The sequence below is a fragment of the Leptidea sinapis genome, chromosome 8, assembly GCF_905404315.1.
Source record: "Leptidea sinapis chromosome 8, ilLepSina1.1, whole genome shotgun sequence".
Taxonomy (NCBI): Eukaryota; Metazoa; Arthropoda; class Insecta; order Lepidoptera; family Pieridae; genus Leptidea; species Leptidea sinapis.
The window spans coordinates 556,284-575,530 of NC_066272.1; the positions used below are offsets into that span (position 1 = coordinate 556,284).

A 19,247-nucleotide genomic window follows, 5' to 3' on the forward strand; every position below is an offset into this window, starting at 1 on the left:
TAGTGAAATTGAACTGTTCGCAATAATTATCTGTGATATAAGTAAGGAACAAGTTAATTAAGACTTACAGAATGGTTCAAATACTCAGCCGCATCATATTAAACGAGGAAGATGACCCTCCCTTAGCTCCTTTATGATGGTAGTGACCGAACAAACGGTTAAAAAAATATTTTAACAAAAACACAACCGACTTCACTAACTCTATTCCAAAACAATCGATATAATATGCACTAAAAAGTATAAAAATATTTGCGTATTTTTATACAATCTAATTTATTAATGTAATTGTAGTTACGATTATTGTCATTTTTGGAATCGGTGTCCTTCCGCCGCGACTCGCTCTCGCCTCTCGCCTCCTCACAACTCAAGCACATCTCACCTATCACCACTACTACTCCTACAACGATTCCAAAAATTACAATAATCGTAACTAGAATTAGATTAATTAATTAGATTGTATAAAAATACGAATTATTTTTATACTTTTTAGTGCATGTTATATCTATTGTGTTTTTTTTTTTTTATGGAATAGTAGGACAAACGAGCGTACGGGTCACCTGGTGTTAAGTGATCACCGCCGCCCACATTCTCTTGCAACACCAGAGGAATCACAAGAGCGTTGCCGGCCTTTAAGGAAGGTGTACGCGCTTTTTTGTTTAGTGTGTTTTGTGTTTTGAAATAGTGTTTTTGAAGTCGGTTGTTTTATGTTAAGAAAAAATTTTATTTAAGATTTTTAGTAAATTTGAAGTACACTGACTAATAATTTGGCTAAATATGTGTGGATATACTAAATTTTTAAATGCAGCAATGAACGTAAGCGCTTCGCAATTTAATTACAGGCAGTAAAAAATTCTGCCACAGATCGCACCCTAACTGTAAGTCGTTAAGTAGTTCCCATTGATCATAATATTCGACTACAATTACTTGGCCATAACTATGTTATGGTAGATGACTTAAATATCCGGATAGCATAAAAAAGATTCGGCCGAGTATCGTTTATTTGCTCCTAAGAACTGAAAAGTTCTGTTACTTTGTCATGGATCCCGTGATCAGAACCCAACCAAACTCACACCAAACTATCTTTAAAGTATATACTTTTCAATAAAGAAAGAATCATCGAAATCGGTTGGCGCGATATTGAGTTATTCGTAAATTTGTCGTCCACATACGTATAGCAAATTTAAGACTTTTATGGTTTTCTCATGGATGCCATTGTCAGATCTGAACTAAATTACAATGGGACCACACAGGAAGCACCAGCTTTCAAATAAAAAAAAATCGGCTCACCCAGTCGAAAGTTTTGAGGTAACAAACATAAAAAAAAGAAAGAAACATACCGACGAATTGAGGACCTCCTCCTTTTTTGAAGTCGGTTAATCAATGAATAAAGTTTGTTTATTTCCTATTATAATCTCATGTTCCTGTACATAATACCGGCACTTACACCCTTGAAATCCGAACACAACGGCAGGGGCATTACTTGGGGTCTTACGAGCACTGGGCATACATAGTTCTAATCAGATGCTATGGCTTGTAGGTTCTAATCTGGCTAATTTTGAAGTGAAAATTTCTTAAGCGGCGTTGAGAACTTTTCTAGGGATGGGTTAAATGTAATTCGTAAGACAGTCGTTGAAATTATGGATGATAGTTGATTTTTAGAGATCCGCCGTGACCATGAGTGACATGACCGTAGTGTACTGACGTCACAACAGCCAGTGACAGCGTATTTAAACTATTCAATGTTTCGGAAATTTCAAATCATTTATTGAACTTTATTTTATGTTTAATAGAGTATAATACTAATTATCTATCAACTCTATACCACATAATGTATTTATTACCGGATTTGTCACGGGGAGTGGTCAAAGAGTTATTTGGATTGATACTAACAGCGTGGTGGGACCACCACCACCAGACATTACGTCAAAGTTGTAAATTAAACCCCTATCAAGTTTACTTCTGCCATTCTACAACCGTGGGTTATGTAAGAATTATTTTCCTTGCTCAGCCACTTTGTGGAACCAATTATAGGCTGCTGTTTTCCCGAACCGATACGATTTAGGAACCTTCAAGAATAGAGCGTACTCCCACCTTGAAGGATGGGTGGGTGCCTCAACCCTCAATAATATTAAAAGTATTCGACAAGAATCTGAATCTGATTAATTCGTTAACGAGATTCAAATACAAAATTTAATATAGTTTATACATTTAAAGTACAGTGGAAAAAGAGGAACTGAAGGAACATGGCGGACCCTGAGGTCCATATAATATGGTATACTTGTACCTACTTGTTATTTTCTTTTCCCAAAAATTATATTGTATGACAGAAGTAATACAGGTTTGTGTCATTATAATTTTTATAGAGGACTTTAATGAATTACGTAAATTTTTCTCCCTTAATGAAGGGAGAAAAATTTATATAATATGGATTTAAAAGACTTAATATCGTTAGGTTATCGTAGACTTTCTGCCTCCGATATAACAAACGAAGTAGGTTTCTATACGCATTTATGACATATTCATTCATAGATAAGCGTCGTATAAATTAAAACAAATTTATTGAAAAAATTAATTTACTCAAAAATAAGAAAACAATCATAAACACATTTTCATACAAATGATCTACATTTTAGAATGTAAACATTATTAATATATAAAATTTACAAAATATACAATATATTAAAATTTGACAAGGTATCACTTAGCCAATTAAATTATGAGTAACATGAGATACTACAAAGGTTAAATGCCAACTGTGAAAAAACAATATAATATACCACACCGACCCGACACCACTTCCTGAGCGATGTAAAAAAGATTCTTAATGAGTTTTATCGTAAGTTAAGGGGGGAGGGGGGTCCTTAGTTTAAAGTCCGACTCGTTGACTGAGACTAATTTAAAACAGAATTTAAAAAAATACTTCTTAAGACTTGACTAACCACCGATCAATTTATCGTGCTTAACTATTAATTGTATCAAGTACTTTTACTTTTATTTGTATAATTATAATGTATAGCTAAGTTTCAAACGATTGTGAACTATTTTTTCTTTTATTAATTTAACTCTGTTGGTGTAGACTTAATTTAGCAATTGTACAAACCTCAGTGGTTTTTATTGCTTTGAAACCGCAATGTAAAATTTGTTTTTTTTTTTATTAATAAATATATATATATAAAAAAAGTAAACTACTTATTTATATTCCACAGTTTACATTGTCTTTGTTAAGAATTAAATTCGTTTGGCACATTACCTCACATTCATAGAAAAATGAGCATTAAGATTTATATTGTTATAATAATTTATAACTGGCACATATTTATTACAATGATCGAAACAGGATCCAAATAAGATATTATGATATAAGACAATATTTTTTACACTAAGAGATAAAATAGCGCAGAATAGAAAACGTATTAGGTAGGTACAGTAAAACAACGTTTTTACTGATTCCCTGGGATATAAACTACATTTTATACTTTTCAAAAGGTGTCGTTTTATTACTGTTATTTACACTTTTAAATATAGATAATAGTGTGTAGATATATGATTCACTTTGTATTCATTTTCTGACACAATAATACATCAATCTAGATCTTATAGCTGCAGTCATCCTTTGTTAATATTTTCATTCTTTAAAATATAAACAAATCGAACAATATTTGTATGCCAGGACAGACAGTAAAAACGCGCGAACAAACTGTATCTCTAAAACCTATTAGAAAAATAATGAGAAGTAGATTAATGAACTGGCAAGTATTAGTAATTTGAAACTGTACAATAAAATTTGTACCATATCTCAGGTACCCTAATATCAAAATTACACAATGCTTCTATTATTTACATTATTATGCACAATTATAAGACTAGCCTTTGCTAAGTACAATAAAATTACGCGATTACATAGAAATTCGTTATTCACACTTACATTGGAGCTTCTATTCAGTCGTATATTCGTTGAACACATCATTTACTAAGTACAAAGTCTATGGACGGACATCACTTTATTTCACTAGTCTGGTGGCTCATAATTCCGTCGTTGTTTCAATCGGCTGGTCGTACGAGTAACTGCTGAAGTTCCGCTTACCGAAAGTCACGTTGTCATTGTCCGACGCCCTGCAAGACCGATGAATTAATTAATTATATAAATTAAGTTTTATACAGCATAAAATAAAGTAACATGAAAAATAAATAGCAATTGACTACTCAGTAAAGGAGATTGAAACGCTTCCATACATTCCTGGGCCCAAGTGATAACAAGAGGAAAGTAGCACCATTTAAAAGATAACATTTAAATAATCCATAATTGAAAATTTAGCAAGATTTGTCAATCTAGGAGCTGAGTATTCGAAGATAATATAAAAATGAGGTTACTATATTATGTTGACAGCACATCTATAGTAGGTTTATTAAATGCCTAGCTGCTAAGGATTTATCACATACTTATATTAGATGGGTACCAACCTAGTTTTTTTTTGGTAAAAAATACCTACCTATCTACGTATATAGTCTACTGCTGTAACGACATTTTATTGCATTTTAATATAAGACAATTGGTAATATAGTATACCTAAATTAAAAGATAGTTTTATTTGCTCAGATAAGAATAATTTATATACTCATTAGCTCATACATGAACTGAAAAACAGACTGCTAGAGAAAACTTTCCTTGGAATTCAATTGGGTAGGTTAACAGTTAACAAGTCGTTACTCAACGAATACAACAAGAAAGTAGAAACGAAGTGACAACTTCGTTTGTGACGAAGAAAAGTATCGATTTTTTATGTAAATCGATTTATTGATCGATTTATTGATAGTAAAATAATTGCTCAGTTCTATTTTTTCCTGAGAAAATTGTATATTTTATTCATAATAATATGGTCATTCGTAATAATATACACCTAACTCTTATTATTGAAATAAAACATCTGAATCTTAATGTTATTTTAATCGATTAAATATTCATTCGATTACATTTTAATCGATTTCCTTTATTTTAATATTTTTTCTCGGTTTGTAGATTGCAAAATGAGCTAGTTTTTTGTATTTTACACCAGAAAAATATACCCTTTTTAAAGTATATTTCAACTTGTTAACTATCAGGCCCAAAAGTCCCATTCTCCTATAACCGAAAGGTAAGTAATTAATTCAGAATTTTATTACATATTTAGAATTAGCACCAATGTCTTGTCAGGCATACTGGCTATATATAAAAAGAAAAGAAGACTTTTGACATTCAATGATAGGAGTCATTTCCTTGACCTACTACATGAATAAAGTTATTTTGATTTGATTTGAATAGGAACTTATATGATTAGGAAGGGATTATTATGACAGTTTCACCCATTCCTAGGTCCATTTCCTGAATTTGAAAGAATAGTTTATTATTATATTTCCACATTAATCTGAAAGTGTTAATAATATGTTGTTTACAATAATGGACTAAATTACATTAATAAACTCTGCAATTTTTGAAGTATTAAAAGTTTTCCACATTCAAAGTCAGGTATCTCTAAATAAAACATCATGGGACTTAATTATGTTCGTCAATTCAGATTATATTTGTTTGTAGGAATGACGTTTCCAAACATTGAAGTAAATTACAAATAAGAGCCATTTCTTATAATTTCCTATAGTATGAGTCCTTTACAAGGACCTTTACAAGGATTGTCCTCGGAGACAACGCAATATCAACATATTCTAACATTCTGTCGAATAATGTGTTGACGTTGAATGAGTTGAGAATGTAAGAATGCATGTAAAAAATATAAAAGTTATTGAAAAATACTACTTTATTTACTTGACATACTTTTCGATTTAGTCATACTATATTCTTATGACAATAAGGGACGAGACTAGCAGGACGTTCAGCTGATGGTAAATGATACGCCCTGCCCATTACAATGCAGTACCGCTAAAAATTGTTGAAAAATCCATAAATTTTAAGGGGCACTACAAATGCAATAATCACATTGAAACATAAGCTGTTAAGTCTCATTCGCTGTTAAATAATTTAACTAGCTACGGCGGCCTTTAGACTGAAACAGAAAAAGTCATCGTTGTGGAATCCATAAATTAGCTGGCATCCTGTGCAAAGGAGCCTCCCACTGGTAAAATTTATAATATACCGAATGTAAAACGAACCTCTGCAACCCTGGTATTTCATCGTACGCCATGATGGGTGCCACTTTCTTCTTATGGTTGTTGCCGTTCATCTTCCTCCCCAGAGTGGCCGCTAGGAGTCCCCCGCCGCCATTGTTGGAGACCCTGGGCAAGGTCCCGAGCGCGTTGTTGAGCGCCTGTGAGGTGTGCGGCCGCCGGTTGAGAGTCTGTGTGTTACGACTCATGTTGTTGTCGAAGTTAGTCATGTTGTTAAGAGTGCCGCCACTTTCATTTACACTGGACGCTCGCGCCGTCGTCGCCGTTTCCGATAAAGTGGGGCTTCTTTCACCTTACATCGAGAAAAAGATAATTAAAATCATAAAGAAGAACCAAATATTTTGTATTAGCTATTAGATTAGGTAAAATAGCTTAATAGTTGTACAACATGTCATTTCAAACCTTTGTGATGAACAAGTGAGTTGTCCAACTAGGTTAAATGCAAGATTTTTTTTTTAAATTATCAAAATTTTATGATAACTGGATATCGTCAAAAGCAGTAAGTACAGGTAAAATATCATATTTGATATGATATTATTATAAATATTGATGAAATGCCGATATACAAATTTAATTTATACCCAAATTTATTCGGACGGTTGGCTCAATTGATAAGAACGCTTAGATAGAACTCGACAGACGCGGGTTCGAGTTTTTCATCCTCCATAAATTCCATTTCCATTTCCATTCTCTCAAACAGGGACCGTGAATACAATAGAATATCGTTACCTTTAGATAAATACTGCACGTTGTGTACATTGAAGGCATGGTTGTTGGAACTGAAGTCCAGCTGCAGGTCAGCGTCGTCGACAGCCATGTTCAGCACCTGGACAGGTAGACACTTATTATTTATTTAACTAGCTTTACTACTAGACCATGCAACTCAAGAGAACCCAAGGGAAAGCTGGAAGTAGAAAATGCCGCGGATAGCTAGTATAAAGCGACAATACTTAACGCAAAAGTGGCGTAATTAATGATTTTTTAAATAAAATAACTAAATATTTTTAATTTTATAGACATGTATAAATCTACACAATTTATAATATTTAACCTTTATTAAAAAAACAAAGTCGTACGCAAATAAATAATAGTAAGAAAAAAACTTAAAAACTAGGTTAAAAGAAAATCAAAGTAAAAAGTACAAAATAATTTTTATAAACATAAACTGAATAGTTTATGTTTAGTTTATGTTTACTGATTAAAAAACAAAAACAATGTATTATTTTGTATAAACTACGGGATGCTTGATGTTAGTTTGTCATAAATGTTTTATTCACAAGTACACCCCACGCTTTTATAGGACAAAATACACTTATGTATTATTTAATCACACTATTTCATATGGATCACACAAACACCTTAACGCAAGTTATCACACATTCGAAGAATTGAAACGGATGTTACTCTGAATTTCAGCATAAATTATTTTGAAAAAAACTTCATTTATTATAATGGCAATTGATTGCTCAGAGATGCATGCAATTGTCTACCACGCACGGTATCAGCAAGCGGTATATAACTATTGAACAACGGTCGGCTCAGTTATTGCACAAACAACATTAGATTTAATTATAATTTCGAATAAAACAATACGACCCTAATCAGCATAGTGGGTCAAAGGTGGAGTTAAAAGTATATCAGTGTATATTCCAATAGGTTTGTTAAAAAAAAAGAGTGTGTGTACTTATGTACACGCGTTAGAAGTTATACTTCTTTGGCGTATGGAAAAATAAATCACATTTTAACAAATAGTTAAGTTATTAGTAAATACTATCACCATCGTATATGAAATTGATTTAATAAAAACACCAAAATAATATTTATTTATTCGTTTTGTTACGAAACACGTGTTCTAAATATAAAAATACTAGTATATACAACTTGAACATAGTTATCGATTTTGATGCTACTTAGTAGGGGTGAGACGTATTTATCGTCACAGGTATTTGTAACAGGTATTAAAATATCACCGGTTGTCACTGTGACAAGATATCAAAAATAACAGTGACAAGTATTAGGAGTATTTTGTAACAACTAGTATTTTGTAACAACTAGTATTTTATAACACTTAGTATTTTAGTAACGACTGTTATTTAAGTAACACCCGTTACTGAACAAGTATTTGATAACAACTAGTATTTTAGTAACAACTGATATTTGAGTAATACCTGTTATTGAACAAATAATTATGAGTATTTAGTAGGTATTTTTAACAGTATTTCGATACAGCTATAATTGTGTGATTTGTAGGTCTGTTATATTATTTTTAATTCAATAGGTAATAAAATAGTTATGGTTCAACTATTCTCTTAAAATATGTGGGATAAGAAAAAGCCTGTTTACTTTTATTGACACATTTGAAATAATAGATACATCACTTTCATACATTTATTTAACATACTATTGTTAAGATAAGATAGGTAGGTACCTAATTAAAATATTGAAGTAAATTTCAAATGGAAGACCCTGTCTCTGATATCATTTTTCGTAATCGTATTTATTCACAGTTATATTGTGCCTACGAGCAGGAAAATACGGCTCACCTCTTCAAAAGAAAAAACCTATATTGGTAATTTGATAGTACCTACTGAATAATATATTTTTATGATGTTTATTTCAACTTTATTGTTGAATTATTCGTATGATAAGGGCACATTTTAATTGTGTACTAGGTAAGGATCACTGTTTAAGCATAGGTAGTATTGAAACATAATGAATACGAAAGTATAATGATTATTTTTATAACATCAAAACTATAAAAATAATTAATAGGTCTGTACAGCTTTACCTAAACAGAACTTTTGAAATTCGAAGTCACCACAAGAGAAAGTACTATGTAATACGTATAGATGGCGCTAACAAGTAACACCAAACAACGAAAAATATACGCCTCACTACAGTAGCTATTATATTATCACAGATAGTATTTAAATAACAGCTAGTATTTTGTAACAGGTATTTGTCGCTGTTACTTTTTTGAGTCACAGTCACCGTCATACCTAGTATTGCATTTTGCCTAGTACGTCTCAACTCTACTACTTAGAACTAACTTCACGATGTAGAATTCAGGTGTCGGGGTGCGCGCGCATCGTAAAAATTCACTCTCATCATTTTTCTCCATCGCGCCAAAAGAAGTATAACTTTAAAAATTTAATCAACAATTTTTTTCGCTAAAACCGTTATGTTAACTGCTAAGCATTGCATAGTAATAAATATATTAAATACATTAAATAAAAGTCAAATAATACAAAATATTAGGAATTGCTGGACATTCGCGATACTGATGCTTGCAATAGTCCCAAAAATCGGGAGTTTATCGAAGACCAATATCGTGGAGTCATGGTTTAAGTGTAACCGTGTATTTTAAACAGTATTTACGAACAAACCTGAGTCTCATATCGCGGCGCCGCGTGATCGTCTTCGCTGGACTCGTATCCTGAAGCTGGTCGAGGAACAGCCACGTTCATGCTCAGGGTACCGTACTGCTGCTGTACTGCATGCTCTTTGTGCTTCTTGTATCTGTTTGATTGAATTAATAATGTCACTTGAAGTATTAACAGTGGTCGATAATACCTGTGTGATTGTATTAATAGTGTCACTTGAAGTATTAACAGTGGTCGATAATACCTGTGTGATTGTATTAATAGTGTCACTTGAAGTATTAACAGTGGACGATAATACCTGTGTGATTGAATTAATAATGTCACTTGAAGTATTAACAGTGATCGATAATACCTGTGTGATTGTATTAATAGTGTCACTTGAAGTATTAACAGTGGACGATAATACCTGTGTGATTGAATTAATAATGTCACTTGAAGTATTAACAGTGATCGATAATACCTGTGTGATTGTATTAATAATGTCACTTGAAGTATTAACAGTGGTCGATAATACCTGTTTGATTGTATTAATGTTTAAAAAAATAATGTTCGTATATATAACGCCGCTTGGACATATTTGACGACTTTTAATAGGCGACTGGGAGTCTAGTTGTTAATAATACGTCAATGGTGACGTCACTAAGAACAAGCCTGTCCCTATTTCGAGGATTGATTGAATATGACGTCACCTGTTCCAGGAGGCACAGATGTAGGCGGTGGCCGCGGTGGCCGCTACGAGCACGAGCGCGGCCAGAGCCAGTAGGGCAGCCGGAACCGCGCTCGCGAGCGGGGCGGCCGCTATCTGCGTGCGGCGCGGCGCTTCCACCGCCACCAGCGGCGCTCTCACTGACACGCCAGCATCTATCGCTCTGTAATTAATAAAAGAAATAACCTGATTAAAGATAAAAATATATATTGTAACACACACACCCAAAAAGTGCACAACTTGCATGCTTAAGGTTAATAATACTTAGTGTCGCGTAGCAACGCTTCGACGTACATGACGAGAGTTGTCAGTGATAATCGAGGATATCACAGACTGCATCATTGGGTTGGATTTTCTTCGAAATCATCAGTGTACCATTGACATGAAACATGGAAATTGAAGCATGGAGTTGAAGAAATTCCAATAAAAGGCGGAATTTTTGGAAAAGTGCTGTGTTTGAAAGACTTCCTTAAATCGGAGATCGCAGACCCTAGTCCCGGTAGTCCTGCCAAGGGATGACAGAGGAAGAGCCTGTAAATGCGCTGCAATTGAAAGAGAGACATGGGGCACTGCATGGATCCCCGCCAGGACTGTTGTGGGAAACTCCCAAATTGCAATGATTCCCGTGTTTAATCCTCATAAAAACAAGCAAATCGTTAGGAAGGGAATAGTGATCGGAGCTTTTGTGGATATAGCTTGGTTAAGCAAGTGTGAAGAAGGGAGGTAGACAAGTTGTGAACATACAGAAACTTCTGGATGGTTGTAAGGACAATCTTACCAAGCTACAGTTAATTAAAGCGAAAAATTGTTTACTACGCTACGCCGGGATGTTCTCGAAGAACGACGGGGCTGATGTAATAGAACCGTCTTCGTGTCCATGGTGTTCTCCAGTAGATCTGGTGAAGGATGGATCAACTAAATTTTGTGTGGACTATCGGCGTTTGAACGATGTAACTAAGAATCTATGACACCTTAGATTTATTTTGTGGCATGACGTGGTTCTCCACACTGGATTTGAAAAGTGGCTACTGACAAGTCAATTTGGACCATAAAGATAAGGAGAAGAAGGCTTTTTGAACCGGAAAAATGGCAGTTCAAAACAATGCCCTTCGGATTAGGTAACGCCCCAGCTCCTTTCAAGAGGTTGATAGAGCATGTGCTGGCAGGTATGTTGGGAGAAACCTGCCTTGTCTACTTGGATGACATAATCATTATGGGATGAAGTTTTGAAAATCATCATATGAAGCTTGAAAAAGTCCTCGCAAAACTGCAGGGTGCCAACTTGAAGTTGAGTCCAAAGAAATGTCCCTTCTTTCAACGTCAGGCGAATTATTTGGGGCACGATTTCTCGAAGCAAAGCGTTGGGTCGGATCCTACCAAGATAAGTGCTGTCAAGGACTGGCCGACGCCGACAGAAAAGACACATGTGAGAGCTTTTCTAGGACTATGCTCCTATTATCGGCTTGTAAAAGGGTTTTCCGATGTTGCTAAGCCCTTATTACTAAGCCCTAACGACTGACGGAGGAGAAAAGAGCCTTTTCCTGGGATGTAGAATGCGAACAAGCTTTTTTAGATTTGAAGAAACGACTATATGAATCACATATCGTCGGATATCCTGACACAGAGGGAAATTCATAGTGGATGCTGATGCTGGCAACAGCGGGATTGGTGGAGTGCTATGGAGACGAGATCAAGAAGTTTGCAAGATCTTGGGTATCCATAAGACAAGAACTACGCCAAATCATCCACAGTCGGACGGGATGATGGAGAGGTTTAACCAAACATTGGAGCGGTATTTGGCGAAGGTAGTGGTCAGTCATCAGGATAACTGGGTAGATATAGGGTATAATGAGTACATTCCACTGTTTCTCATGTCGTATAGAGCCGCAATACATGAGACGACTACGGTGACTCCTGCGTACGCTAATTTTGGAAGTGAATTGAGATTGCCAGCTGATTTAGTCTCAGGCTGTATACCGGATACTCCAATAATAGTTTAACAGAATATGTGGATGAGTTACGGAATAAGATGGTTGACATCTTCGAGGAAATTAGAAGAACTAGGCTTAAGGCAAGTGAACGGATGAAGACGAGAAGAAGAGCTAATGTTCCTAGTTTTGAAGAGGGAACCCTGATTTCGTTACACAATCCCGTAAGGCGAAATGGGAAGTCTCCTATGCTTCAACCAAGTTGTGAGGGATCATGCAAACTAATCACAAGGACAAATGATGTGACTCTCAGGATCCAGCGTACCCCTCAAAATCCCTCGAAAATCGTACATGTCGATCGGGTAGCTAAGTACTACGGAAGCAACGATAATCGGGACGATCATGTCTTGGGAGGGGGCAGTGACGGTACCGCCGCCGACAAGCGGAACAGCGTCAGAACGACGAAGTGCAAGTTCAGAAAAGTGAACGCAAATAAAGACTCGTTCCTATAAGCGGAGTATTATTTCCAATCCCTGACCCACTCTCGTGTCAATATTATATTCAAATGCATACATAAGATTATACCTATATCTTTATCTATTTTATTTTTAAGATGAAGATTATTAATTGTTAGAACTCCCTTTTTACCCCTGTACTAATCTGTTTGTGTTCTTCTTTTAAAATAAATAATAATGAAAAACAATGCCATTACAAAAAATTACTTTAAAATTTTTACACATGTAATTTTGTAAGTTTAAATTGTATTAAATATATCGTTGTCTTGCATCCATAGGAATGGCGCGCTAGTTTGCGGCTATAATTTGAATGAAAGTATATACAATTTTATAATTTTATTAATTATAAACCAGAATTACTCATTTGAATATAATATATAGACACTTACTTTTTAATAGGTTTTGACTCCCTTGTCAATATTTCTCCACTGTTGGGATCTAACAGGTACAACCATACGCTGGTTCCTTTAGGATCGCTCTCCAAAGTTCCATTTTCTCCTAGATACAGCCTGGGCGTTAGCTTCTCCAAGCCAGCCACTAAGCCACTTTTCTGTTCAACCTCGTAGAGAAGACTTCTTGCTTGCAGAGCTGTCATGGTATCGATGTTTACGTCAGCTAATTCAATTATCATTTGGTTGTCTTTTTGCAGCAGATTTATCTAAAATTATTATAGAAATAGCATTTTTAAAAATCGAATAAATGTAAACGTGTGCACTTAATGTATTATTCATGTTAAAAATCACCACAGACTTTCATGTATTTAATACTGAAATAGCACAGATTGTTACTTATAATAAAAACAGATTGATAAAATCATACAGTCTTAGTTTTATTCTGTACGTATGATTATGTTGTTTGGGTAAAGAATTCGTTTCCTAAGGTACTCAAAGTACTCAATAAATGCATAATAATACAATTGAATTCCCTCATTATCAGAATGAAAATGGAGTCCATTAAATATAATGTATTTATTTGAATATCGTTAATGCTTTTAATATTTAGTACCTTAATCATTAAAGAACTTACCACGACAGATACGCGAGCAGTCTTGGAATTGTCTGATTTTGGGTTATCCTTCGCCATAACATTAAATTTAAACGGAATTATATCTTTAGGAACATTCTCGAATGTTTTAATATTGCTGATGACTCCAGTATCTGTGTCCAAAGAGAAATATTCTTCGGCAGACTTGGTCCAAGCATTCTTTCGATACTCTATTTTTCCAAAATCACCGCTGTCTTTATCTTTTGCCTGAAAAAAAAAGAACTAAACTTAAAAAAATAAAGTCAGGGACATATTATTTCAGAGGCACAAGAAACATAATAGTATATTTTTAAATACATTTCTTCGGTAGCTCATTGACCATAGAAATCTTTGATATGAAAGATTTCAAATCAATCCATACATACATCTACTTTCTAAATTTGCGGCCACGAAATACGAAATCAAATTTTTTGAAGTGAAACTTCTTAACTGACGTATGAGTGAAATTTTATAGAAGTGTCGTCACGATTTTCGGTTACGCACCATATTGTTTTTTTATCAAAGTTCAGTATAGTGACGTACAAAATAATATTGTATGCATGTCTATAATAATAAAATATCTTTAATTAGATTTTTTTTTCTTAAGTCTCACCTACCCAATTTCTGTGATGTTGTAAAAAGTAGAAAAATGATATTATGTCAAAAATAAGTTTAACTTCTTACCTGCAGCGTCTGGTAGACATATATATTTTTGTATAGATAAAATACATAACACTTACTTTAACCTGAAGCACGTTAGTCCCTAAAGGCATATCTTTGGTCGCGATTGCATAATATTTCCCCCTAGCACCAGCTATCGTGGACTGTTCGTTGAATATGAACACGGGCGGGTTGTCGTTGACGTCTGTCACGTGGATCCTGACCATCGCGCGACTGCTGTCAGGGTTGATCAGACCTTGGATAGATTCAAGTTGAACTTCTAATGAGTATTCTGTGAGGGTTTCGTAGTCTAGCGAAGAATTGAGGTAGATAGCGCAATCCCTTTCTTCTGTTAATTTCACGTAGAATACAGCTGAAAATAATAAGAACTATTCAAGTGCTCCATCGAGGACGTAGAAGTAACTAAGGACATAGAAATTTTAATTTAATAATTTGATTTTAACTACTAATCCTATCATATATTTCTCCCCCGTTCTATATTCGAGGCGTAAAAGTGCTAATCTCAAGACAGATTCTGCCAAATCCAAACATGATTCGTTAGGTGTTGTAATTGAGTGGGCAGCGGATCAAGTACGATCTAGTGTCAAAAGATCTTTTAAATGAATGAATTAAGTTGTCTCTTAAACTCCTGCTATTTTTTAATGATTTAAATTTCTTCCAACTTTACTTTAGTTAAATTAATTTATAACTCTGTTCTTTTTAATAATATGCAATAATGATATTTTTTGATAAAACCTTAACTTTACAGATCTTAGGCCGCTATTTCATTCTCTTATATGTATCTTTCTCAGAATGTTAATATACGATAAAAGGCAACATGTTTGTCGTTCGTATAACAATTTACATCATTGTTTTGGCATTTGTTAATTGGGAATGTTGTGGATTGGAGTCCTGGAGCTGCATACGTGAAACCATAATCAATATATCTCTATATCCAAAATATAAATCAATGTATAAGAGCACGAAGAACTCCTCGCATCTAATAATAGTACACCAGTAGTGTACACCAGCAATTAATAGAGTTTGCATTTGTGCTATTTATGTTTACTGAGGAACATAAGGTCCACGAAAACTGTACACAATTATAATTAAGTGGGAAATTATTAGGAAATAAATAAATTCGAGTTATAGACACACTATCAAAAGTGAACTGTCAAGAACTCCGATACTCTTGACTTTCAATCGAATGCCGTTAAATAATCTTGTACACCGTTATATTTTTTTTAACCTGTGTTAAAAAAAATACTCCAATATCAAGGAATGATATTATTTATTTATAATGAAAGAAAAAAAAGTATTAAGTATTTATTTATATTTAAAAACTAGGGTGTACTTGTATCAATGCCTACTTTTAATATAAACTTAATATTTCTCGAGGCTACGTTGAAGGTATTCGTGAAAGAGATGAACGTGTAGAATAAAGTGACAGACAGGCGTATATAGTTGAGTTCAGCTAAACTACTTTATCACATACAAACGGTCTTTATAAAAAATATTAAAATGTACATACACGTCGACTTAACAGCTGTATTATGGTATATTATAGACACAGTAAAGATAACCAGATAAAGATATATGAATGCTAACAATGCATACCTTTTTGCGATGAGTTTGTAAGTAGACATTTAAGAGGTGTGTCCTTGGAGTGTTTACTCTTGTTCCATATCGGAATAACTCTTACAAGAGTGCTGTTGAGCGAATCTTCGGTCACATGTTCCGTGTATAAGGTATCTGGGAACCCCAACCTGACCTGAAACGTAACATAATTGTTACAATGAATGTAACGGTAAAAGTCGAATAGGTAAGTATATTATAATATTTCATACTTTTAATATTATTTAAAATCTTCCATAAAAACGTCGAGATCTCTTGAAGAGGTTTATTTGTTGACTGTACAGAAATTAATCTACGTGGCACAGTATGATTAGAATATACTACCTGATAACATATTATTACATGAGAAAAGACCCATAAGTCTATATAGTAGAACTATTTCCGAAAAAAAAATTAGTAAAAAAGTAGAAATTAATATGTTTAAGTGGAATATTCATTTATTTTATTATTGTATGTAATTTTATTTATTCTAATAATATATAATATATAATATCTTATAAAATATAAAATTCTCGTGTCACAATGTTCGTTCCCGTACTCCTCCGAAACAGCTTGACCGATTCTCATGGAATTTTGTGAGCATATTGAGTAGGTCTGAGAATCAGCCAACATCTATTTTTCATACCCCTAAATGTTAAGGGTGGTCCAACCGTCCACACGAATTTTTGTTTTAATTTTTTTGACATTTTTTTTAAATTTGTTTGATTATGAGTCAGCATTAAAAAATACATACAACTTAAAATTTTCACCCATCACCCACAGTTACTAAACGTTGTATCGCGATTTTAATATCGGCAATAAAAAGTTTGCTGGGTCAGCTAGTGATACTATATATATAACATTATGTTATTATTGGGTTCATACGAACAATATTGTGACATATTTTCATTGAAATTGAGTGCACGAAACTAAAGAATTCTGTAACTGTAAAGAATTTGTAAATGTAGAGGCTTTACAAGCATGAAGATCTACATTTATGGTACTAAGTACTTACATATTTGAAATTCAAATATTTTTATTAAAAATGGGATTTAAAATCACTTATTGAAGGTCAAAAACTCAGACCTCAGACTTGGAAAGATGTCGCTTCATTCACGATCTGTAGTATCATTAAGAAAGTCATTTATGCCATAGTAACCTTTACCATAAAGTATGTTAACAAAAAATGTAACATAAATAGGTAATAAGAAGGTAAAATATACATACGTCCAGTGGCACTGTTGCGGAATGACTGACGTACACAGTGAGGCTCGTAACAGAAGACATCACAGGCTCGCCCTGGTCATATGCTTGGATATCGACCTAAAATATAATATACATTTGAGAAAATGCATTGCTATCATCGACCGAAATTATCACAGTTATAAGATATATACGTATATTATATAGAAGGGGTTAGTAATTTAAACACACACAATTCTTATAATCACTGTATTACTAACTGTTTAAGAATCTTTAATAGAGGATTTAAAGCATGGGTGTAGATAAATGTAATTATTAATAGTAAGTAAGTAAGTAAGTAAGTATATCTTTATTTGGAACAAACACTACAAATACACGAGAACATTTACAAAATTTAATAACAAATAACATGAAAAAACTTATCTTAAAAATTACTATAATATACCTTATCTAAGTAAAACTAACATACATTAAAAAACTAAAGTAAGGCTTATTCTATATCAACATAATAAGGTGGTATTTGCAGTGTTATGTCCCAAAAAGGTTTGCTACTCAGCATATTAGTTGGGTATCACCCAACACTGATTTTCAGTAGCTACCTTCAATAAGCCGGCCGTCGCGATAACAGCCACAAGTGCTTCCATTATTAAATACAATAATTATGTAATAAATAAAAATAAATAAATGATAGTACTCAAAACATAAGGTAAAAAATAATATTATAGTAGACGGCTAGATCGTAACAGTTATTAATTAGATATATATTGATTATATAATATATAAAATTCTCGTGTCCCGGTGTTTCTTACCAAATTCCTCCGAAATGGCTGTACCAATTTGTATGTAATTTTGTGTGCATACCGGTTTTTTTATATTTTTTATTTTATATGCCCAATATATAAATATATATACATACATATATAAACATATATATCCATATATACATATACACATTAAATATATTCATTCAAACTATGAAAGAGATTTGCGGCGTGATTTTTTTTAAAACTACATATTAAGATTTATTTTGAGAGAGGCCCAACTGAAGTGTAAACAAATACGTTTTATATTTATTTCTAAAGGTATAAACACTATTTATATTACGAAGGGGAGGAGGTAAGTCATTCCATATTTTAGAATAATTATAACAAAAGCCTCCTTCGAATGCCGCTGACGGGGTGGTGGTACACAGAGCAGGTAAGGAGAAGCTCTAGTGTGATACTTGCAAGTGTCAGCAGACCATCGTAACTTGGTATAAAGATATTGTGGAATTTTGTATTTTATAACCCCAAAAAGAAGAGTAGCGAAATGCAATTGTCGCCGATATAACATTTTTAGCATTTTAGCATTATTTAGATATGGTGAGACATGTTCACGAGGAGGGATTTTAAAACAATATCTAGCGCAGGCATTTTGTACCCGCTGAATAAGATTTTTAGTTCTTGCTAAGAGCCTGTGACTCATAACTGCATCGGCATAATTGAATTTAGATAGAACTAGACTCTCACAAAGCTTGATACGTGTCCCTACATTCAAGTAATTCCAAATATTGTATAAAATTTTAAGTCGATAGAAACAGTTTCGGACGGTAGTGAGTGTATGCTTCTCAAATCTTAACTGTTCGTCCATTAATAAACCCAAGTTACGTGCTTCATTAACTCTTTCGATACTTTTCTCATTTATTTGAAGTAATGGATGCTGTTGGCCAATAATATCGATCTGATTTCTAGTTCCTAATATCATGAACTTCGTTTTATCGGGGTTTAATAATAGTGTATGAGACTCTGACCACTCTGAAATACGTTGTAAGTCTTCATTTAGTTTAGTAACAGTGCTACTAACATCGTCAGGCTTACATGTAATATATAATTGTATATCGTCAGCATATAAGTGGAACTTACAATGTCTAATACTTTCTACAATGTCTGCGCAGTAAAGTGCAAAAATTATAGGGCCTAGGATGGAACCTTGTGGAACACCTCGATTGACAGGAGTAAATTTAGAAAAACATTTCTTGCCATCAGATGATGTAAGCTCCACAGTCTGCTTACGATATTCT

General features: G+C 33.6%; 1 protein-coding gene across 4 annotated transcripts in view; it reads right to left on the bottom strand.

Annotated features, from left to right (window-relative positions):
* Positions 1-2,555: 2,555 nt before the first annotated feature.
* The window catches only part of LOC126965627 (cadherin-99C), a 222,660-nt gene continuing 205,968 nt past the window's right edge, over positions 2,556-19,247 (bottom strand). For 3 of the 4 annotated variants that reach the window (XM_050809293.1, XM_050809294.1, XM_050809295.1), the window contains 10 exons: positions 17,213-17,308; positions 15,989-16,142; positions 14,452-14,744; positions 13,715-13,939; positions 13,078-13,346; positions 10,229-10,408; positions 9,543-9,675; positions 6,886-6,982; positions 6,142-6,448; positions 2,556-4,113 (listed from right to left, as the gene is read on the bottom strand). In XM_050809293.1, coding sequence (XP_050665250.1) covers positions 4,023-4,113; positions 6,142-6,448; positions 6,886-6,982; positions 9,543-9,675; positions 10,229-10,408; positions 13,078-13,346; positions 13,715-13,939; positions 14,452-14,744; positions 15,989-16,142; positions 17,213-17,308 — 1,845 coding nt within the window. In that variant the 3' untranslated portion in view covers positions 2,556-4,022. The remainder of the gene's footprint in view (positions 4,114-6,141; positions 6,449-6,885; positions 6,983-9,542; positions 9,676-10,228; positions 10,409-13,077; positions 13,347-13,714; positions 13,940-14,451; positions 14,745-15,988; positions 16,143-17,212; positions 17,309-19,247) is intronic. The other variant, XM_050809296.1, reaches the window with a different exon arrangement.